General features: G+C 43.0%; 1 protein-coding gene across 2 annotated transcripts in view; it reads left to right on the plus strand.

Annotated features, from left to right (window-relative positions):
• LARP4 (La ribonucleoprotein 4) overlaps positions 1-23,796 on the plus strand; it is an 83,657-nt gene that overhangs the window by 56,814 nt on the left and 3,047 nt on the right. For both annotated transcript variants that reach the window (XM_073613682.1, XM_073613681.1), the window contains exons 11-15: positions 1,346-1,561; positions 6,871-6,919; positions 8,001-8,159; positions 10,972-11,105; positions 20,387-20,546. In XM_073613682.1, the coding sequence (XP_073469783.1) occupies positions 1,346-1,561; positions 6,871-6,919; positions 8,001-8,159; positions 10,972-11,105; positions 20,387-20,546 (718 nt within the window). The remainder of the gene's footprint in view (positions 1-1,345; positions 1,562-6,870; positions 6,920-8,000; positions 8,160-10,971; positions 11,106-20,386; positions 20,547-23,796) is intronic.

The following is a 23,796-nucleotide window of genomic DNA, read 5'->3' on the forward strand; positions in this document are numbered from 1 at the left end:
AAGTTACGACGAGTAAATGGATACCTAACATGTCACGCTTCAAAATTGCACACGCTCGTGGAATGGTGCCAATGTTCGGTACTTAAAAATCCCCATAGGCGACGCTTGAAATTTTTTTACTGGTTACATGTTTTGAGTTACAGAGGAGGTCTAGGGACAAAATGATTGCTCTCGCTCCAACGTTCGCGGCGATACCTCACATGTATGGTTTGAACACCGGTTTCATATGTGGGCGGGACTTACGTATGCGTTCGTTTCTGCGTGCGAGCACACAGGGACAGCGGCGCTTAAAAAAAAAAAAAAAAAAAAAATTTTTTTAATTTTGACACTTTTTTTTGAAAAAAAAAATTGATCACTTTTATTCCTATTACAATGAATGTAAACATCCCTTGTAATAGCAATATAACATGACAGGTGCTCTTAATAGTGAGATATGGGGTCAATAAGACCCCATATCTCACCACTAGGCTGGGAAGCCTGAAATAATAAAAAAAAAAAAAAAAAATAGAACGATCGCCGCTTCCAAGCCGAAGCGGCGCCGTTTTTTTTGAATGGAGAGGCCGGGCGTGACGTCATAACATCGCGCCTGGCCTCCGATGATCATAGAGACTCCGGGGACCATCTGGTCCGCCGGAGTTCTCTATGATCTACATCCGGCGCCGTCGGAGCAGGCACCGGAGGGCGGCGGGAGGGGGCGGGGACGTCCCCTCTCGCCTCCCATAGGAACGATCAAGTGGTGGAACGGCCACTATGATCGTTCCTATGGTGTAGAGATTCGCCGGCTGAAACCGGCAATATCTGAATGATGTTTGTAACTACAGGCATCATTCAGATATACCTGCTCAAAGCCAAGGACGTCATATGACGTCCTTGGTATTGAAGTGGTTAAAATCTCCACTCCGAACTCAGATACGGTGCGGCTCAATGCAGTGAATGAGTTGCCACTCCTCCCAAGCTGCTCCTCCTGCCTGTCATAAACGTTAGAGCCGAGGAGGAACTAAAATGGAAGCAAAAGCTTCCCCGCCTCTGACAGGCAGTAGCGATCGATGCTGCGGTTGTTGAATTGGTACGTGACCAGCATTGGTACCCCAGCAGCTGCTGCACTGAACCCCAGAAGCAGAACAGGAGTGCTGTCACTTCTAAATACAGTGAATAGGCTGCCCTATGCGCGCAACACACACATTTTTTTATATCCCTGTGAAACCTGTGTTCCCTCTGTGATACTGAGTTGCAGAAAATGTCTCAATCTTGCATTCTAGCTTGGAATTGCAGTTTTGAGTAGTTGATTTTAACACATGAATAATTTTTTATGCAAGACAATATTAATGTTTTTATTAATTTTTAGTGTGAAGACTCAATTTCGATCATCCACAAACTCTTCAGAAAGGACTGACAGTGGCACTACAGTTCCTGTATCATTAGACATAAATGTAAATAGAGCGCGCTCCTTCCCCTCAGAAAGGCATAACTCGTCTTTAACCGGGCACCAGGATATTTATTCAAAAGACACGCTATCTCTACATCCAGAACAGAATGGTACAGATGGAGGGTTCCGAGGCAGGTATGCCATGCTGCTTAGTGTTTTATTTTTTCTTTCCCCGTACGCAGTAATGTTTGCTCGCACAAGGACAAAACTATTTATAGTTCAAGTAGGAAATGTGTACCTATGGCTCTTGAAGTCTTCATGATTTACAATTGTAAACTTTTTTTCAAGGCAATATACACAATGTTGTAGAATCTGCTATATTTTTTACATGTGACACCTTTAGGAATTGTATAATTTTAGAATTGTCATTTGTGTGTTGTGCAAAAAAACGCGGTGTTCTTTTTAAATCTTATGCAATTCCTCAATCAAACATGATACATTTTGTGATAAATGTAACATCAAAATGCAGATACAATTAACCACAATCACTATATGGATTTGTGGCTCTCATATAGTCCATAATAATTCATATGTGAATAAAGTGCTCCGTGCCTGTAAACAACTGTAGAAAAAAGTGCTCCTCAAATAAAAAGGGCCTCTTACCAGATTATTATCTCGCATTGGAGATCAAATGCGCTTTTGGTGTATCAGATCTCTAATTCTAAGATGCCAGTTGTGGCATCTTCTGGGTCTAGTATTCAAGACCTAATTGCAGCAGTCTCTAATATTACATCAACCAAGTGCCGTTCCATAGGTGCACGCAATTTTAATGAGTGACCTGTTTATCTGTTTGGTATAAGTGTTTTTGTGTATTAAAATTCATTAAAGCAGAGTTCCACCCAAAGGTGGAACTTCCGCTTTAAGGACTCATTACCCCCTGACATGTAATTTTTTTGGGGGGGGGGAGTAGGTACCTAGTTTTGACGGGTACCCAGCTCGTGCCGCCTAGGCGACTACTCCTCTCCCCCCTCCCTCCCTGCAATTTTCTGGGAAAGGTCACAGGTCCCAGAAGATTGCTGGGCCATTCAGGATGCGCAACCAACTGAAGCTGCAAGCTGTTACAGCCAGGTGCACACACTTGCAAGCCAGTGCCGCGCAGAGTAGAGGGAGAGAAGCGAGGCTTCGGGCGTGGGACAGGTAATTGTTTAAGTGAAAAGGGTGCAGCTCTAAATACAGTTGGTATTACCAAGTGAAAATAACTAGTGTTTAAACATTAAAAACATGTACAAAATAAGCATATGTGAGAAAATGTATATATCAAGAGAGATGGATGTATAGATATAGAGAGAGATAGATATAGAGAGAGATAGATATAGAGAGAGATAGATATAGAGAGAGATAGATATAGAGAGAGATAGATATAGAGAGAGATAGATATAGAGAGAGATAGATATAGAGAGAGATAGATATAGAGAGAGATAGATATAGAGAGAGATAGATATAGAGAGAGATAGATATAGAGAGAGATATAATATAATTTAAAAAAATCCATGTTGTAAAAACCACATTAAGTCCACTCTAAAAGGCATGGTTAGAAACCCTAAATAAAGTCCAGGGCAAAAAAAGATTAAAAAAAATCCAATATGTGAGAAGAGTGTTGAAAGATTGGTCTTGATGAACTGGAAATCAACTCCAAATACAATCTTAGTAGTGCATGAAGAGTGATAAAGGAAGCCACCACAGATAACAATGAGGCTTACCAGAATATGTGGACTCAGTAAGGCATATGCCTGGTGAGTCCTCAAAGCTTTGCATTGACTGTACGCCAATGGTTGGAAATCATCAGCATGTGTAGATATTGGAACACCGGAATTTTAGTAATCCCTTTCCTCCAGGGGACACAAGTCTCAGGGAACGGGGCCTTATAGTCCCAGCTGTGTCAATAATCCTCATCTCACTTTACTCCCAGCAGTCTCCTACCGGCCATTCTGCGTTCCGCAGCCAGAGCCCTCTTCTCCAGGGAAGTTGGCTCTGAAGATCTTTCCTCCTCAGGCTTGGCCTCCCTCCCTCAGCCTCTTCCTTTTCCTCCTTCTCCGCTATGGGTCCTGGGATCTGTAATGAGTGGAGACCAATGGCCGACAATGCCGGACAAGCTCAGTTCTTGGGTCTGCAAGAAATAGGGAAGTCCAAATAGCTAGACCTTTGATCAGTGTTGGGGCAGGAGGAGAGTTTCGTAGTCAGGGTCACAAGCCAAAGTAGTTTCCAAAAGCAATAGATGTAGCTCAAGCAGGATCAGACCACAATAATCTGGTAATCGGGTAAGTGTGTTACAATGTAGCTGCTGGCTTTTAATAAACGAGTGGAACTCCGCTTTGAATTCTGTTTTCCAAAAAGATTTGCCTTTAAAAAATACGCTGAGCAAATATTGTGTGACCTAAAAATATGCAACTCCCACCATTTCTTTTCTCTAGGGCCTCTGTTTAGATATGATTTTTTTTTTTTTTTTTTTTTACAAGATACCAAACAGTTTGTTAAACAAATGTTATACTTGCCTGCTCTGTGCAATTGTTTTGCAGAGCAGCCCAGATTTTCCTTCTCGGGTCCCACGCAGTTGCCCCCCACAGCAAGCAGCTTGCTGTGGGGGCACCCAATAAAACATTCTCTCAAGCCGCGGCTCTGTGTCCATGTGCACATGGAGCTGTGGCTTGACCCGCCCCCTCTGTGTCCTGATTGGCTCACTGGCTGTGATTGACAGCAGCTGGAGCTAATGGCTCCTGCTGCTGCCAAAAGCCCATCAGGAGTCAGCCTCCAGAGACGAGGCGCTCGTGCACATCGCTGGATCCAGGGGCCCAGGTAAGTATAAGGGAAGGCTGGGGGGGCTGCTGCACACAGGGTTTTTACCTTCATGCATTGAATGCATGAAGGTAAAAAACCTTGTGCCCTTACGATCACTTTAAGCTGGCCATACAGTTCAAAATTCAGGCCAGTTTAGTAGGAATAAGCCGAATTTCGAACCATCTATGGACTGGCTGGTTGTACTGAAGTTTATCTAATGGTCAACTTCAGTACAATCAGCCTGTTGAATTTTTTTAGTTTACTGCCAGTGCCTAAATCATTGTTTTGTGACAACTGGGAACCCCTGGGATTCCCCCATTAGCACTGACTGTGTTGATGGGAGAATCAAGCAATTTTCTATAACCCGTGGTTGAAGAGTAGAAAATTGAATAATGTATGGCCTGCCTTTAGAAGTGCTCCCCTTTTCTTTTAGGTTGATTTAATCTGAATAATCCCAGGTGCAGCAGCTGATTATGTAAAGCCTGTCTTGCTCTGTTAACCACTTACCGACCGTCTCCTGTACATATACGTTGGCACTTTGAAGATGGATATCTCGGTAACGGCAGCAGCTGCTGCCACAACCGAGGTATCCATCTTTACAGGAGCCGTTTCTGTGTACGATAATAGTGGTCTCTGCGGCGGGTTTGCAGCGAGATCACCGTTGGCGGCGGGAGAGGTGCCACCGCTGCTCTCCCGAGCCCTCCGCCGCTTACCGGAGCCGTCGGTAGCGGCGGAGGAGATCGGGACCTCTCACTGACTGAGGTATGGAGACGAATGAGGTTAACGACTTTTTTTTTTTTGTCCAAATATGAGATCTGAGGACTTTTTGACCCCAGATCTCATATTTAAGAGGACCTGTCGTGCTTTTTTCTATTGCAAGTGATATTTATATTCCTTGTAATAGGAATAAAAGTGATCCAAATTTTTTTTTAAACAGTGCAAAAATAAATATAATAAAGTAAAATTAATAAGAAAATTAAAAAAAATTTTTTAAAGCGCCCTGTCCTGACGAGCTCGCACGCAGAAGCAAACGCATACGTGAGTAGCGCCCGCATATGAAAACGGTGGTCAAACCGCACGTGAGGTATCGCCGCGACCGGTAGAGCGAGAGCAATAATTCTAGCCCTAGACCTCTGTAGCGCAAAACATGCAACCTGTAGAATTTTTTTAAGCGTCGCCTATGGAGATTTTTAAGGGTAAAAGTTTGACGCCATTCCACGAGCGGGGGCAATTTTGAAGCGTGACATGTTGGGTATGAATTTACTTGGCGCAACATTATATTTCACAATATAAAAAAAAATTGGGCTAACGTTACTGTTGTCTTTTTTTTATTTATTTTTTATTCAAAAAAGTGAATTTTTTCCAAAAAAAGTGCGCTTATAAGACCGCTGCGCAAATACGGTGAAAAAAAGTATTTCAATGACCGCCATTTTATTCTCTAGGGTGTTAGAAAAAAAACAATATATAATGTTTGGGGGTTCTAAGTAATTTTCTAGCAAAAAAAACTGTTTTAAACATGTTAAATCCTAAAATCCAAAACGAGGCTAGTCCTTAAGTGGTTAAATATGAATTTGGACCATTATCTCAGATTGACTCGCCTAAAACTGCCTTACATTGGACAGTAACATGTAGGTTGTTTGACTTTCTGATACACGATAGAATGTTTGTATATATGGTTCTCAATCTTTTGATATATACTGTAGATCAGTGGTCATCAAAACTGTCCTCGGGGCCCATTAACAGGCCAGGTTTTATGTATTGCCTAGGAGATTCAGACTAGAATACTCCAATCACTGAGCAGCAAATTCTATCACCTGTGATGTATTTCAGTTATCTTGCAAACCTGGCCTGTTGGTGGGCCCTGAGGACAGGGTTGATGACCACTGCTGTAGATGATATATTTAAAGTCTTTGCAATTTAACGTTGAGGAACGTGATTCTGGAATTGTGCAACAGGTTTTTAGATGAAGTTTTTCAGATTGGTGAACCTCTGCCCATGTTTACTTCTGAGACACTCTGGCAACAGGTCAGTAACATTACTGGGTATAAAAAGGACAGTTACCTTAAAAGAAATACAGTATGGGTTTTTTGGCTTTTTTTTCCAATCCTACTTGCCTAGGTGGATGCAGCATCCTTCCCCCGGCGCCACTGAACTGAGCGATCGGACATCGCCGAAGGTTTGGTTCCCTCAGCTCTGCCCCCTCGCTCACTGGAGCGCTGGGCTGTGGAGGGTCAGGGAGCGGCCGTTTCAGGTTCTCAGCCTGCTCTCTGAAAACGGGTCACAGGAGTGCAAAATGAATTGCACGCCTGTGACCCATAGAAGCCCAGCCAAACGAGCTTTGGCTGGACTTCTTTAATTCGTTGCAAAATGTTCTTCCGCTCTTCCTTGTTAGTACCACTTTGTTACCAGCTTTTTTGTTGCCCAGTACCTACTTTTTTGAAGCTTGGTACTGCTGTCAATCTCAAAATTACCTTATTCTAATCTTAAGATGGTACATTTATTCAGTATAAATATTTGATATATTTTCTTTTTCTTTTGTGAATATATTGGTTTGAGATTTGCAAGTCATAGCATTATGTTTGTGTAGATTTTACAAAGGGTCTCAGCTTTTTGGAACAGAGGTTGTATTAAGATAAGTAACATTTTTTTTTTATTTTTCCCTTTTACAGGAGAAGTGCCTTCAGAGGCAGAAGACGAAGAGATGATGACCGCACCACTGTAAGTTAAAGTTTAACTTTTTTCCTTTTGGTTTCTGACTTGGGCCTAAGCCGATTATAGGTGAAGAATGTACGATAGGTTTGAACATTTACACGGTTTACAACAGGGGTCGCCAAACTTTCAAATCAAAGGGGCAGTTTACTCTCCTTCAGGCTTTGGGGGCCAGACTGTAGCCATTGGGATTAGAAAATTGCCCTGGTGTCAGTGGGCATAAACTATACCCCATCATTGATTTTAGTGAGGGTGTATAGTGATCCGCTGTGTCCAGAATGACTCGCACTGCTAAAACAAATGCATTTCTTTGGCATCCATTAAGGGGACAGTAGTTCAGACACTTTTGGCTTGTACTTCTACCTACATTAGCCATGCACACTGGTTAACAAAAATGTGTAGGCCAGCTCCAGAATAACCCTCCACCCACCATGTGTTTTTTTTCATATAGCAAAAAATAAAACCCCAGTGGTGGTTATATGCCACCAAATGAAAGCTCTGTCTCAAAAAAATAAAACATTTCACTTGTTTATTATGTTAGGCTGAGTAATTGACATTCAAAATGTGACAGTGCTGAAATTTGAAAATTGGTCTGGACAGGAAGGGGTGAAAGTGTCTGGTACTGAAGCAGTTAAAGAGATCGTGTTAAACATCCATATTCTCATATGGTTACCAAAACAGGTTTTTTGTTTTTTTAATGGGAGATTTATTTGTTTTCCTGGATATAAGTTCTTGTACCCTCTATACAAATTTTCATATAGCATTGAATGGCTTTAGCTTTTGCTGTACTACAAACTGCAGAAGTAGTTGCATTCTTTTTGTTTTATGGCCCAGTGATGATCAAGTATCGCGCTTAGAGGGAATAGGGCTGGACATTCAGAAGTCTGAGCTTATCCTTTTCATTCTTCACTCATTTCTTTTATCCATCTTTTACTTTCTGATCACTTTCCTTTCACTCAGACCATGTTTGTTCAGTCTTCTCAATGATCGCAAGATTATGAGATCTGAGGGCTGTGGTCAATTTTGTTTTTGTTTTTTTGTGCTGAATAATTTGTTCTGATAAACATGTATTTGTTAATCTTCATTTCAGCACCCTTTGGCTACAATGGAAGAGATAGCACCGACACCAAAGTTTGACTTACTAGCATCCAATTTTCCTCCCCTGCCTGGAAGTATAGCAAGCACACCTGGAGAGCCGGTACTTGAAAGCAGGATGGCTGATGTTGTAAAAGGAATTTGCAAAGAAAAAGTTAGTATTTTCTTACGGGATATTCTGTTTGCCTAAAATACTTCTCCACTGCTTTTTTTTAGACTGTTACTACATTTGCTGGTTTAACCAAGTCAAACTTTTTTTTTTACCATGCACATCCATTTACGTCTATGGGGCCAAAAAAATTTTTTCTGAGAATCTGTACTTTGGTTTTCCAAGATGCACAGGTGTAAAGGGGCTTTCTCAGAAAATGTAATTCTTCGTTAGCATACGTCTGCCAAGGCATGTGTGGGTGGCGACAAACGTTTAACCACTTAAGCCCCAGACCATTTCACTGTCCAAAGACCAGAGCACATTTTGAGATTTGGCACTGCGTCGATTTAACTGACATTTGCGCGATCGTGCGACGTGGCTTCCAAACAAAATTGACGTCCTTTTTTTTTTTTTTTTTTTTTCCCCCACAAATAACTTTTTTTTGGTGGTATTTGATCACCTCTGCGGTTTTTATTTTTTACGCTATAAACAAAAATAGAGCGACAATTTTGAAAACAGCATTTTTTACTTTTTGCTATAATATCCCCCAAAAAATATATATATAAAATTTTTTCCTTAGTTTAGGCCAATACGTATTCTTCCACATATCTATCTATCCCAATATTTTTAGTAAAAATCGCAATAAGCGTTTGGTTTGCGCAAAAGTTATAGCGTCTACAAAATAGGGGTTAGTTTTATAGCAATTTTTATTTTTTTATTTTTTTTTTACTAGTAATGGCGGTGATCTGCTATTTTTATCGTGACTGCGACATGGCGGACACATCGGATAATTTTGACACATTTTTGGGAGCATTGTCATTTTTACAGCGATCAGTGCTATAAAATTGCACTGATTACTGTAAAAAATGGCAGTGAAGGGGTTAACCACTAGCTGGCTAGGAAGGGGTTAAGTGTGTTCTAGGGAGTGATTCTAACTGTTAGGGGGCATGGCTAAGTGTGAGACATCACTGATCATAGCTCCCAATCACAGGGAGCTGTGATCGGTGACAGTGTCACGGGGGAGATGCTTGTTTACATGAGCATCTCCCCGTTCTTCAGCTCTGTGAGGTGATCGCGGGACCCGTGATCCTACTCGCAGAGCTCACGGCAGGGTCGCACGCGCGCCACCACACGGCGGCAAATTCAAAAGGACGTACCTGTACGCCCATTTGCCCAGCTGTGCCATTCTGCCGACATAAATGTACAGGCAGCGGTCGGCAAGTGGTTAAAAAGGTGGGGAGAATCCTCATAATGGCTTTGGTAACTTGGGATTAAGATACACCAAGTCCATGGATAAAGGACATACTGTTCAGCCTTGTTTGCCTGTTGCTAAAATCCGTTTTAGGTGACTGACTTTTTTTTAACCACTTCAGCCCCGGAAGATTTGGCTGCTGAATGACCAGAGCATTTTTTGTGATTCAGCACTGTCGCTTTAACTGACAATTGCGCGGTCGTGCGACGCTGTACCCAAACAAAATTGACGTCCTTTTTTCCCCACAAATAGAGCTTTCTTTTGGTGCTATTTGATCGCCTCTGCGGTTTTATTTTTTGCGCTATAAACAAAGACAATTTTGAAAAAAAAAAACAATTTCATTCGTTCATTGACAGACATAGCCTTCATAACGATAGGGTTATATCGCCTCTATTAGGAGTAGGACTAGGCTACGCCCATGGGCCCATCCTTCAGTCAGTATATAACCCCTGCTGTAGGTGTTTAGTTTTTATTCTGCCTAGTCAGGAGTAAGGACCTGGCTCCCTGTTGGGACCTGCGATTCTTTGGGTTTTTGTTTTATTTCTTTTTTTCCTGTGATGATCTGCAATCAACTGCTGGGCTGGGTGACAGGCTGGATAATATAGATCCTGGTAATCTCCCCAGCCTGGCCATCGAGCGTGCGCAAACCTTAGCTCCGTGCTCCGCAACAAGCCCTTTCGGGACCTGGGTACCCGGCGCGATTTTGTCTCGCGGGGCCACATATGACCGAGCTACTGCTGTCTGGATCAGTGTCGCCATGGCCGACAGCCACTCCGTCTAGGCAGGAGATGGATCTGTCTGGGAGTGTTACCCGCGCACTCCACTGGAGCAGTAAGTAAGGGGCCCGGGAGAGGTGGGGGAGCGGGTACTCCCTGAGGTGGTCGGACCCTCCGGGGGTTCTCCACCCCCCAAGGTGAGGAGGATCCTTCTGGCAGTGTTACCCGCGCACTTCGCTGGAGTGGTAAGTAAGGGGCCCCCCGCCTCTCCTTCCCTGGAGAGGTGGGGGCGCGGGTACTCCCTGGGGTGGTCGGTCCCTCCGGGGGTTCTTCTCCACCCCCTCTTCCCCCCATCCCCCCCACCCAGGTGAGGTCCAGGCTTCTGGCCTGGGGACTTTTTGCGACAACGGCCCTGTTTTCCACCTTCGGGTTTTTAGATTGGGGGGTCTCTGGGGTGGGACCTGTAAGGAGGGTGTTCGGAGGTCCTGGGGCTTTGCGGCCCACCACCTGGGCCCCACTCGCGGCTGGTGGGCAAAAAATGTAGGCCTTTGTATTAACACACGATCAGTTTTCTCCCCTCAGAGAACTGGGAGCTCTGTGTTTACACACAGAGCTCCCGGTTCTCGCTGTGTCACAAGCATCATAACCGCTGGGCACTCTCATCAGCTCCAGGGGCCACAAATGGAGGCGACGTAACAAGACGGCAATTCGCGCAGCAGAGCCATGTTGCCGCAGTACAACTACGGTGGCTGGTCGGCAAGCGGTTAAAGGTTGTGTTATGAATAGTATGAATTTTATGCTATCCAGTAATTGCTGTTTTTTTTTTTTTATTTTTTTTATATTCTTGAAGGAGAATAAAGAATTGCCTCCAAATATGTCTACTCATTCTCAGGATGAACCTTCAAAAATCACTCTTCAGCAGTCGGTTACATGCTCTGTGCACAGTACTGCAGAGGATGTTACCCCACTTCCAGCTCCTGCAAGGTAAGTCAAGTTTTTTTGTTACTGCTTGAAGGAGGGTAGTTGGATGACTCTATGGGTAATTGTTAAATTGAGTCTTACGAAATCCCAATTTTCTGGTCAACAATGGCCAGATTAACAGGCACTTGTGCTAGCACTCAGTACAGCCAATACTTTTGACTTCTGGCCCAGCTTTTGCGTAAAATAGTGCATCTAATTGTATAGTACAGGTCACAGGCTGATTTATTCATAGACCCTCCATATGGAGAAATTAGTCTTAACCTTAAGAGTTGCATCTTACCGCAAGTCACACACTTCACAAGGGTGCTTCCTCCAGCCCTTTCGTCACGAGTACTTCACCACAAGACGGGCTGCACTCCTTGGGCTTGCATTGCTCTGCTGAAGTCCCACACAACACTCAACCTTGGAGTTGACTGTTTCCCTTGCTACAGAGCAGGACCCAATTTTTAACACCATGCAAAAAGCTGCGTGCCTAAGGCAGAATTTTTCTGCAACTGTCAATTCCTTGGACAACAATTTTCTTTAATACAGCCCTTGCTGTTCAGTGCTGCAAAATAAGACTCTCCTCCAACTCCACCCTGTCTGAGATCCTGATATTCCCAGCCTAGACAAGGCAGACATAGAAGGCAGTGAGGAGGACCCAGAGGAAGCATTAGAGGAGGCTGAAAGAAGATTTCTAACTCCCAGACACCTATACACCTGATGTTTCCCTTTTCTTGAACAAATAAAATGGCCAACTATGACAATTGGGTCATAACAGAAGATTTTCAACCCTCCGAAAAACATTGCCAAACACTATCCAGTGGATAAAGTTTTAAAGTGGTCTTTTTCCGGTAGTAGATCCCGCCTCCTCAGTCTTAAACGTCTTACTGTACTAATTGAAGATGTTCCTAACTGCAGAATCTTTGAATTAAGAAGTTTGAGACTCTTAAAAGCTCTCTACATTTGCAGGCCCAGCTCTGCAACCAACTATTGCGGCAATTTCTGTCAAATTGCAAGTAATGACTACGGCAATTATCAGTCGACACAATCCTGTGTTCCAGGTGCTTTGACTGCGCAGTTGACTTCTGCCCTAATCTCCATTTAAATGCTCAAAATCTTCTGGGTCAAAGTCTAGACAACTTAAGCTGCCTGTAGGGCACCTCAAACATGCCTTTTTGAAGGAGGACATATTTGGTAACACATTTGAAAAATTCATAAAGATGTCTCATGGAGAGGCAAGTGTTTTTTTTCTTTCACAGCTGAAAATTCCATACACCCCTACATTTTTTTTTTTGAAAACTTGAAATGCCTCAATGCTGTCAAATCTTCAATAAAACCTAAGTTCAGCCCTTCCTTTCGATGTAAGACTTGAACTACAAAGCCCACCAAGTATTCCCCAGAGCCCTCCTCTCAAAGGGGTCCCCTCATTCTCTTTTTTTTTTTTTTTTTTTTAATCTATTACAAATTTTGTACAAATTAATCCACATACTTTAACATTTTGTACCCTTATACAATTCTTCATATATTTACATTTACATTCTCTCCTGTCAGTCACTCCATTCTCTCTCCATGGTCACTTTATACTTCATTTTCAGGTATTCCTACATCCAATGTAAAACATGATCTATTCTGCTTTGCCCATTTATTCTCAAATCTCTGCAGCTTACCCCTTCATACATTATTCCTTCATATGGTAAAACCTGATTTACTGCTCTCACCCACTGGATCACTGTCGGGTTCGGCTGAATCCATTTCTCTATTTGTTTTCTTGCGAGAAATAATACTTCCTGCAGGTACATCTTATTATATCTGCTACTGCCTCTCTTCTCCCTTTGTATTCCCAACAAACAGAGTTCAAGAGTGGTCATAATTGGTTCATTTAACACTTTTCCTATTTTCCTGATCACCTGTTGCCAGTATCTTTCTATATTGCCACAATACCACATTACGTGGAGGAAGTCCGCCCCTTCTTGCCCACATCTTGCGCAATTTGGTTGTCATTCTCCCCATTTTATACAACCTATTTGGGGCCAGGTAAGTCTGATATACAATATTTAGCTTTATTATCCTGTTCATTGCTGGGGATACTTTCAAATGGGAGGAGCAGACTTCATCCCATTCCTGATCACTCATGTCTGCGATAGCTACTTGCCATTTATTCCTTATTTCCATTGGTTCCCCTCCTATTTTACTCTGTAGCAGATGTGAATAAAGTTTGGCTACTAGTATTTTGGTCCCTGCGATCTCAAAATACCTATAAGAGGATATTTAGATATTTTAAATTCCTTTCCTCTAAACTGTATCTGTAGCACTTGTCTGAGCTGAAGATATCTATAAACTGTTTACTTGATAACTTATATTGTTTACATAAATTTTCGTAGGGTACTATTATATTTCTATCGTACACCTGACCAATACTTATCACCTCATTCTGTTTCCAAAACTTGCTGTCTTCAAATTTTTCCAGTTGCTCAAATGCTGGATTATTCCACAAAGCAGTTTCTGGTGGGATATCAGAACATCCTGTAAGTTTTCCAGACTGCTCTGGCTAGCTTTAGCAGGGGAATTATTACTCCCACCCTCAGGTCCTTTATTTCTAGTCCTACATTTCTAGTCCTACAAAGAAATCTTCTACTTGCATCTTGCTTAGTAAATACTCCTCAATTACTGTTTTTTGCTCCTGTCCTACCCAGGATCTTAAATGCTTCAGTTGCCCAGCCAGATAATATAAATATAGGTCCGGTAAAGACAACCCTGCTGCAGTTTTAGGTCTTTGTAGCTTAAGTTTTAATTTGCTTCTACCATATGCCCTAATAAACCTAGTTATCTGTGAATTCAGGTCTTTAAATATCTTTCGGTATTTTTACCGGGGAATGTGCAAAAAGATACAGGCACTTGGGCAATATGATAGATTTAATCAGCTGAATTCTACCCGCCATTGATATTGGAAGTTTTATCCATATTGCCAATTTTCTCAACATATTCTACCAGGGGGAGTATATTAATTTCAGGGCTTCCTCAGGATCTAACGTAATGTTCCTAAATATTTAAATGCTTCAACTATTTTTAATGGGGTCTGGGCTCTCATTCCATTTCCTATATGATATTGTAGATCTTGTTATGCCTCTTATAAATGCCTTAAAGCTATCCCACAACATGCCCCCCATTTTCCTATCTCCATGCGCTTCCAAAAACATTTCCAGCTGCTCCGGTATTCTATTGTCTAGACCAGGGATATGCAGTTAGCGGACCTCCAGCTGTTGCAGAACTACAATTCCCATGAGGCATAGCAAGACTCTGACAGCCACAAGCATAACACCCAGAGGCATGATGGAACTTGTAGTTTTACAACAGCTGGAGGTCCATATCCTAATTGCATATCCCTGGTTTAGACCAATCTGGGCTAACCATCGTGATTGAATCCTATAGCCTGGACATCTTCCTCTATTCCCTATTTTTAACTCAAAGGTCAACCCAGAGTGGTCAGACTCTCCCCTAGGCCTATAAGTGGCGGATTGCACAATTGGGAGTATCTCCTCATTCCCCAGAGCCAGGTCTATTCTAGACATGCAACCTCTCCCTGGTGCATGCCACGAATAAGATCTAGCTTCTGGGTTTCTGTTCCCCTAAAGATCAGCCCATCCAACTTCTTTTATAAATTTTTCCAACATCCTGCACCCTACTGTTCCTTTCTGATTATTCCTCCCAAACCTATCCATCTTTGGATTTAAACACATATTAAAATCCCCCATACACACAACATATGCCTCTGGATACTCTGACATAAATAACATTGCTTCCTTTAATACTGCCATCGTAGCAGGTGGAGGATTATATATTCCCATAATTACAAATGGCAGCAAGAGCCTCAGGGCAAAGACATATCTCCCCTCCGGGTCCCTCCTTACCCTGATGCACTCCCATGTCACCGCTCGATGCACTATGAGGGAAACCCCTCTTGAATATGTTGTGACATGAATGACTCGACCACTGTATCCAAGGCTTTTTTAAATAGTCCAGTCTTTCTTTAGTCATGTGTGTTTCTTGAATTCAAATTATTTTGGCTTGTACCTTTACTAATTTCTGTAAAAACCTGTGTTCGTTTAAATTGCGTACCCATACCTTTCACATTCCATGACAAAAAGGTATACTGATTACTCATATTATTTTTTTGTTTTACCCTTCTTTTCACCAGGAATCCTAAATCTCATTCTTTCTCCCGTGACCTTTCCCCTTCCTACATACCCCTCCCTCCTACCCCATCCAATCATCTTCATTCATCCATTTAAAATTTTTTAGGGCATTACCGACAGTGCATTTTGCCCTTATATAGGTAATTCGTATCGATTTCAGCCTGTCTACTCCTCGACCCCCCCCCCCTCTTATTTTTAAGAAGGAGTTTGAGGACAGGGGGAAGAAGAGGAAACTAACAAACACAAAAAACAAAAAAGGGTAACCAAGCCCCCCATTTGTTTGCACTCCCATATCCCTTCCTATCCATGTGAATATTTCATATGCACCTCTCCCCTCCTACCCACTGCTATGTGCTTCCTTATATCTCCTTTGTTAGCTGTATATCCTCGCATGCCATCCATATTACATTCATTTTAATCCCACTCTGTTACTCCATTCTTCAGTGTTATGTATACTTGTGGTCATGTTTTTAATCTTTAGTGTACATACCTCTCCTTCCCCCTCCTCACTCCACTCATGTGCTCTCTATCCTTTAAACTTCATTGGCCTCGTGCTCCCAAAAAAGAAAAAAAAATGGGTCTCATCAATCAAAAAAAAAACACCCCAAATCAAATACCCCTCCAAAAAAAGGGGGTTAGGGTGAGGGAGCACCCCTCCCCCCCGGGGCCCACATATCTAGCCACCCACCCAAAAAAAAGAAAAAAATCTTAATTTTATACCAAAAACAACAAAAAAATAGTGCCTCCCCCCCTCCTCCCACCCTTCCCTCATAATCAAAACAAAATCATAGACCCCCCCATTGCGTCTATACCTTGGGATTTACCCTTAGCCCCCTATTTTCCCTTCTTTTAATGAGGTATTCGTTTAACAGTCTGCATCCAGTCTTTGGCTTGTTCCGCTGTACTGAAATACATAGTCTTTCCTCCTTCCTCCGCTCTCAACCGTGCTGGGTACGCCATAGAATATTCAATTCCTGCCTCTTTCTCCGTTTTACCTCATAAAAAGTAGCTATAGGGAGAAGTCCAGGAGTATTGACACTTTACTATTCTCATAATGAATCTCTCCCTTTGTCTTGCTTTCCGCAAAATCGCATCTCTGTCTCTGCAGTTCAATAATCACGCCAGCAAAGGTCTAGGAGGGAGTCCTGGCTTTGGTACTGCTGCCGGCACCCTGTGTGCTCTTTCCACTGCGAATGCTGTTGAGACCTCCATATCTGGAAATGCATTTTTCTATAAAGTCTCCAGGGTTAAACACCTCCACTTTCTCCGGTAAACCGACTATTCTTAAATTATTGCGGCGCATGCGATTCTCAATCGTCTGTTTTTTGTTGCCATGTAACAATCTGCTTTTCTGCTGATATTTTTTTGGGCCTAGGGTTAACTGCATTTTCCTATATAGATATCCTATTTTCCACTTCTGCCATCCTATCTCTCATACTCTGCATGTCATTTCTGATCAGTCCTGTGTCATTTTTAATTTCATCCATTTTACCTGTCAGGGCTGCATTGCTTGAGTGGATGACCTCCATTAATTGTGAGTTCATCTGCTCCAGTGTCAGCTTAGGCGGCTTCTCCCGCTTTTCAGTCTTCTCAGGCTGCGGCTGGGGTGTGTTGGGCTTCTGGATCTCCAGAGCTGATGTTCCGCCGCTCCGTGTCTGTGGAGGGCTTCGCCTGGCGTCTTGCCTGTCAGATCGTGCAAACTCCTTAAGGCGATCCGCCCAGAGTGTCTGTTTTCCAGGTTATGGGTCTCGGTAGCAGACAGTATCCTGACGGAGGCTCAGCAGGCTGATCTTGGAACTCCCGCTAATCATATCCGCCCATGTCAGCGGAAGTCACGCCCCCTGTCAATATCTGGGATTGGGGTCCCCTCATTCTTAAGAGTGAAGGACATCTGTTTTGGTTCTCTGGGTCACAGACATCTCAAACTTGTGGTTTCAGTGGGGTACAAAATGGAGTTCACAAATGCTACCTCCTCATCACTTCTCTCAAATCAACCAAAATTTGCCCAAGGACATTCAGATTTGCAGAATGCCCTGAATCATTTTATTGTCCCAGGGAGCAGTTGTGCCAGTACACCTACAGGACAGGTTCAAAGGATTGTATTCAAACCTTTTCATGGTACGAAAGCTTATCTATCACTGCCTGCACCAAAGGGAATGAGCTCCCTAATCCTGACACCGTCAGCGCTTTATATTCTAGGTGGGGCACCCTGGATGTGGATGCCCTGGCCTCTAGATTCAACAAGCTACCAGAAGAGGGGCCTCTTAACATTCTTTCCTACCTTGCTGAAAGCCACTTCTAGAAAAATTTTACCGGGAAATCCTCTTATGGTGTGAACACAGGGACTTGAATCCCAGACATTTACTCTGTGCCTTGCATTCTGGCCTTCCTGCACTCAAAACTTCACCAGAACTTCGCCTTAAGCACTCTGAAAGAACAGGTTTTGGCCTTGTCCATTCTTTTAAAAACCACTGCCTCTGTGTATTGGGTAATCTTTGAATAAAGCGCAGAATTTATTTTAGGTCAAAAGTGTCAACCACTTTAATACAGGGCACTTTCAACCCCTTCCTGCCCAGACCAACTTTCAGCTTTTAGTGCTCACACTTTGAATGACAATTGCACAGGCATGTAACATTGTGCCCATGTTAAATCTGTCTTTTTTTTTTAAACAGAGCTTTCTTCTGGTGGTATTTAATCACCACTGGGTTTTTTCTTGCGATTTTAAGCGAAAATTTTAAGAGACCTTTTTATTTTATTTTATTTTTTAGTTATACAATTTTGAAAAATTTTCTTCATAAATTTAAACCAGAATTTATACTGCTCCATATCTTTGGTAAAAAATAACCAAAATGAGTGTAAATTAGTCTGTGTGAAAGTTGGTCTACAAGCCATGGTACCAAATCATTAAAAATTGATAACACCTGTTATTCTGACTCATGTCTTGAGGCCCTGAAATGTCTGGAACAGTAAAAAAAAAAACCCTGCCTCCGCTCTCCCCTGTGAAAAGGTTTATTCAAAGTGTATCTCAGATCAGACCTCCTTTACAGCAAGCTATGCTTCCTTGGGATTCAGCTTGGGTCGCTCTGCCCTCCAGAAGGGAAATCCTCTTAGATCTCTCCTCTAAAGTAGCCACCTTGGTTGCTATAATCATGCCTGTCAGATGTCGTCCCCCCCCCACAAAGACCAGTAGTCTTATGCCCAGGACCATATCTTCTTCCTTGCTCTTAACTGCAGTCAGCCATCAGTCTACCTCAAAGCAACAACTTCAGTTAGGAAGAATCACCCTACCATCCAGGTTCTTGCAAGGGACATGCTCCTTCAAAGTCCATCACTAGATGGATAAGAACCAATTGCAAGAGCTTACTCAGGACCAGGTGTCAGCCCTACAAAGTTCTACTAGATAGTCAGTCTTCTGAGGATACAGTTTTCAGCCACAAGGTTTTTGCAGTGGTAATCTAGAGCCTGGTCTGACGCTTGTTGGGCATGCTGGCACAGTTCAGTTTACCCACCCTTTTTCATTGTTCGGACTTCCCAGAGTCTTAAGTCACCAGCTTGTGCCCTTTGCTGTACATTTTAAGAATGAAATGGAATTTATATTAAGTCCGAGTTAAAACATGCAAATGTTGCTGTGCCTATAAGCTCTGTGCTGTATGTATTAAACCATTACCATAGAAACTTTATACCATGACTTGCATATCATTAAAGTGCTTTTACATGTATAACTTCCTCCAGCCAAAATTTTCAGTGCAAAATGAATAAAATATAATCCTTCAAAAAATGTCCTTAACCTTTTTAAAACCATATAGTGCTGTTTAGTGATTCTCAAAGTGATCCAGATGACAGTGCTTGCATTATCTTCTAGTACAAGAAACGGGCCACCCTCCCTTTATAGTCCATGTTTACTCTGTATTGCATGCTTCAAAACTGACTCAGAGTAGGGCTATAGGATCACCCAGGGGGGAGTGTCAATAATACGGTGTCGGTATCCAGTCAACAAGGTAGTGGCCTACAACCCAGGATCTTTGAAAAATATGAACTGTACTCTAAGATATTGAATTCACAGTTTAGCCAAAATTCAAAATTTTTTTTTTTTTTCCTAAACCGCTCATTTAAGCGAACACACCAATTAAATTTAGGAACTGAAGGTTGGTTGCTTAGTGTTTGGGTAAAAGGGATCCCAAGGGGGTAGGGTTGGAAATGGTCAAACTATCAACCGTTATGTCCTGCACCTTACATTATAAATCCCTTTCAGCAAAGCACATACCTGTGAAGAAGAAACTGAACATTTCTCTCCTGCTGCCTGTGCCACTCAACACTGTTCCATTGCAGAGAATTCGTCTGCTGGGAAACCTACACTGCAGTAATGAATACTTGCACCTCCTGCTGCCTGCGCTACTCCATTGCAGAGAACTGGTCCCCTGAAGTCCATGTGTGAAATCTACATTTCCATAAGTATCAATCTGGTGTCCCAACAGCTCACATTGGTTCTTCCTGCTGACTCCATGCTATTTTTTTCCTGCATTGACCATAGACTCCTGAAAGTGTCAATGTCCAAATAGACTTTGGGTAACCAGTTCTCTGAAGTAGACCTGCCATGGGCAGTGGGGGTTAGATTATTTTCTTGACATGTTTTTCTTTTGACTGGCATGATGTGCACTAGTTGAGGCCAAATAAAATTTTGCAGAAATGTAAGTTTGGGTGTAGATGGGGAGGTTAATGTATGCTTAGCCCTGTGATGATTAAGTATCGCGCTTAGAGGAAAAAAGGACATGCAGTCACAATCTGAGTTTGTCCTGAACTTATCCCCATTTTCTTCTCTTGTCATTCTCCTTCTCCTCCTTTCACTCTTCCCCTATCTTGCTCACATCCTCCTCCTCTCCCCCCCCTTACTTTTTGCCCCCCCCCCCCCTTTGCTTTGCTATGCTCAGAATATGACTGTAGTGTTCCCTCCAATGATTGCAAGATTATGAGATCTGAGGGCTTTATACTCCTTATATTGAGGTTTCCTTTATCATTGCATGTTATGGGTGCCTGGTAGTGAGTTTTTTGGGATGGTTACCTTTGTTTAGGAGATGACTATAGATAACTTTAACTGTATTTTTTATTTAGTAATCCCAACGAGAAAAAGGCCACAGAAATTTCTTGTCACAAAGATGTTGCCAGTCAGACATTGGCAGTATTACCAGTGTGCAATGCTACTTCTGTAAAACCACCCAAACCTACCACAGCTGCACCTATAGCAAGTGTGTGTCCTGCTCAGAGCACGCAGGTAAGAGCCTCTGTTTTTATTTGTCACTTATGCTGATTTTTATTTTGTGTAATTTAATTTGTCAACATCAATTACTTGGAGAATCTCTTTTTTTTTTTTTTTTTTTTTTTTTTTTTCTTCTGGCAGCCTTTAATGCTGTAATGGGCTGTGGAAGTCATCATGCTTATGTATTTACGAGTTTTGTTCACAAATTCCTCATCTTAACTGAAACTGTGCAGAACAAAGTGATCTATTCATAAAAGCACTAGTTTAAAGTGCTACTAAAGGCAAGCCTTTTTAATTTTAGATGAGCAAGGGTGGGTTATAACCCCAGGTTTTTTGCCTTCTGTGTCTCTTTAGGGATATTTCCTCACTTCCTGTCCCTTAGCCCAAACAGGAAATGAGAGGAAATTCTTCCAGTGATGGAATCCTGGTGTCATCAGTACCAGTGTCCTTATTGGAAAATTTCCCTCCTATTCCTGTTGTGTCAACCCAAAATTTGGATTCCTCTTTTACTTTCACTTTCGATAACCGTAAACGGGACAAATGGACAATTGAGACATTGGAACTTAGTTTTTATTGCTGCCTGTGTCCAGGAGGGACACAAGAATTCAGGAACATTTATTGTAATGCTGCTTACAGAAGGCTGGGATGCTGGCAAAGGTTTATCCCCTCTTCCCCAGCATGATTGTTTTTTTGCTGGTGTCCTGGGAGGTTGGATGTGTTTTCTTCAGTGCTACCGGTGTCTGAATTTTTGCTAGCTCTGGTATTTGACTTTAATCAAGATTTTTGCTAAGTTGCTGTTGATTTCCTCAATGACTTGAAGTTTCCTTGAATACATCACTGCTTGAGCTGTTTTTTACATGGCTTCCTGGATCAGCAGCTTCTCAGCACTAGCTTTAGAGGCTGTTCCTGGACCCTGCTGGACAGTATGTGCATGGCTAGTAGAGGTGCACATCTTTACTGGTCTCTGAATCGTTAACAGGATAATTGTAATCGAATCGTATTTTGCGATGCATCCCGATTACTGAACATGGGTTTTCATCAAAAAATGTAAGCAGTCGGAATCGTTCAAGGCTGCATTTGTAGTCGTGTCGTCGTCCCTGGGACCTGTAGTGCCCTGACTTACCAGGAAGCAGAGCTGCAGCCAGTTGTGGATAAAGTAACGGTGGTTAGGTGTAAATGAAGTAAGGCTCAGACAGGTCCTGACTCCTGGGTGATGAGCCTCATAATGTCGGGCGTTTGGAGCTCAGACTCGTAGTGGATACCATGCATGGTGTAGGGGCAGGGCCTCCTTGAGCAGTCCATTGGGGGCGGCAGTCCATGGGCCTGTTGGGGCAGTTTGCTCTGTAGGCTCTTGAGATCATCGTGGTCAGGCCTAATGAGCTGGCGGTGAGGTGGGTGATGTCGGCGGTAATGGCCCTTGAAGACTTAGTTCCCAGCTGGTGTCACCCTGAACTTCCCCCTCTTCGTCTCTGCCATTCTCCTCCTGCTGCTCAAAATATAACAAAAGTGCAGCGCAAAAATATATTAGAATACTATTCAAAAAGGAGTATAAAATATGTTCCCCAAAAGTCTTTCAAAAGAGATCCATGTGGATATCAAACGACAGGAATCGGTCATGCATACAATCTTCTATTGCGCTTATCAGAGATGATGGACCTCTGCACAGCAGGGGTCAAACTCGCATGTATCCCCACAGGGATGAAGGAATTCCTGATTGTGTCGCTGCAGGAAATCACTATGGTGTGGAAATCCGGGGACATTCAGGGACAGAAATACCTTCTGGTCACCTTTTTTAGTTTTTCTTGTGCTCATTTATGAATCCAGACGTTTCCATTAGTAATGTCTAAGACATTACTAATGGAAACGTCTGGATTCATAAATGAGCACAAGAAAAATTAAAAAGGTGACCAGAAGGTATTTCTGTCCCTGGGAGCAGTTCAACGGGATAATCATACAGGTGATGAGGAGTGGCTTCATATACATCTATCTGGTGGTCTATATCCTGAGTATCTCCCTGGAAGGTGCCTCATCCCTCTGGAGTTCCGGGTTTCCACACCATAGTGATTTCCTGCAGCAACACCATCAGGAATTCCTTCATCCCTGTGGGGATACATGTAAGTTTGACCCCTGCTGTGCAGAGGTCCATCATCTCTGGTAAGCGCAATAGAAGATTGTATGCATGACCGATTCCTGTCGTTTGATATCCACATGGATCTCTTTTTTGAAAGATTTTTGGGGAACATATTTTATACTCTTTGAATAGTATTCTAATATGTTTTTGCGCTGCACTTATATTGTTATATTTTGGTTACTGTTCAGGCATATGCGATTTACCTGTAGTGTTCAGCTTGCAATTTTTGATTCCTTTTCTTTTTTTAGATTGCGCTGATTGCTAGCCTTTATTCCTCCTGCTCCCCTGGCAAGGCCAGGCCGGCCCCGGGGTAATGAGAGCACTCCGCGCCCAGTCAGTCGGCCGTGCTCTTGCGAGATTGCGTCTGCTGCTGGCAGGGTGTCCGTTCAGCATGTACCCTGCCCGCTGCATGGTGCCCAGAGGACGGCCAGCCCATGCCCCAAGAGGTGTGGAGCCCTGACAGCTAGTGTCCCCAGATCAGAGGAGGGGCCCTGGGCCTGACAGCACTCTGAGGGCCCTAATATGTCCCGCCGGGATGACATCTTGATGCAGCCCTTCTCTGCATCGATGCAGAATCGTTTATCCGCTTCCCGACCGCCTCATACAGATGTGCTGCGGCAGAAGGGCACGTACAAACAGATTAGCGTACCTGTATGTTGCCCTTTAAGAGGCGGTGCGCACCTGCCGGGAGCTCGGTGAACGTCATCGCGGGTCCTGTGGGGATACCCACGATCGTCTCACGGTGAGGAAGAACGGGGAAATGCTAATGTAAACAAGCATTTCCCCGTTCTACCTAATGATGCTGATCGCCGCTCCCTGTAATCGGGAGCGGTGATCAGTGTCATGTCACACACAGCCCCCCCACAGTTAGAATCACTCCCTAGTACACACTTAACCCCTACAGTGCCACCTAGTGGTTAACCCCTTCACTGCCAGTCACATTTACACAGTAATCAATGCATTTTTAATCGCACTGATCGCTGTATAAATGTGAATGGTCCCAAAATGGTGCCAAAAGTGTCCGATCTGTCCACCATAATTTCAGTCACGATAATCGCTGATCGCCGCCATTACTAGTAAAAAAAAAATAAAAATGCCATAACTATCCCCTATTTTGTAGATGCTATAACTTTT

This window comes from Aquarana catesbeiana, linkage group LG02 (genome assembly GCF_042186555.1).
Source record: "Aquarana catesbeiana isolate 2022-GZ linkage group LG02, ASM4218655v1, whole genome shotgun sequence".
NCBI classification, from domain to species: Eukaryota; Metazoa; Chordata; class Amphibia; order Anura; family Ranidae; genus Aquarana; species Aquarana catesbeiana.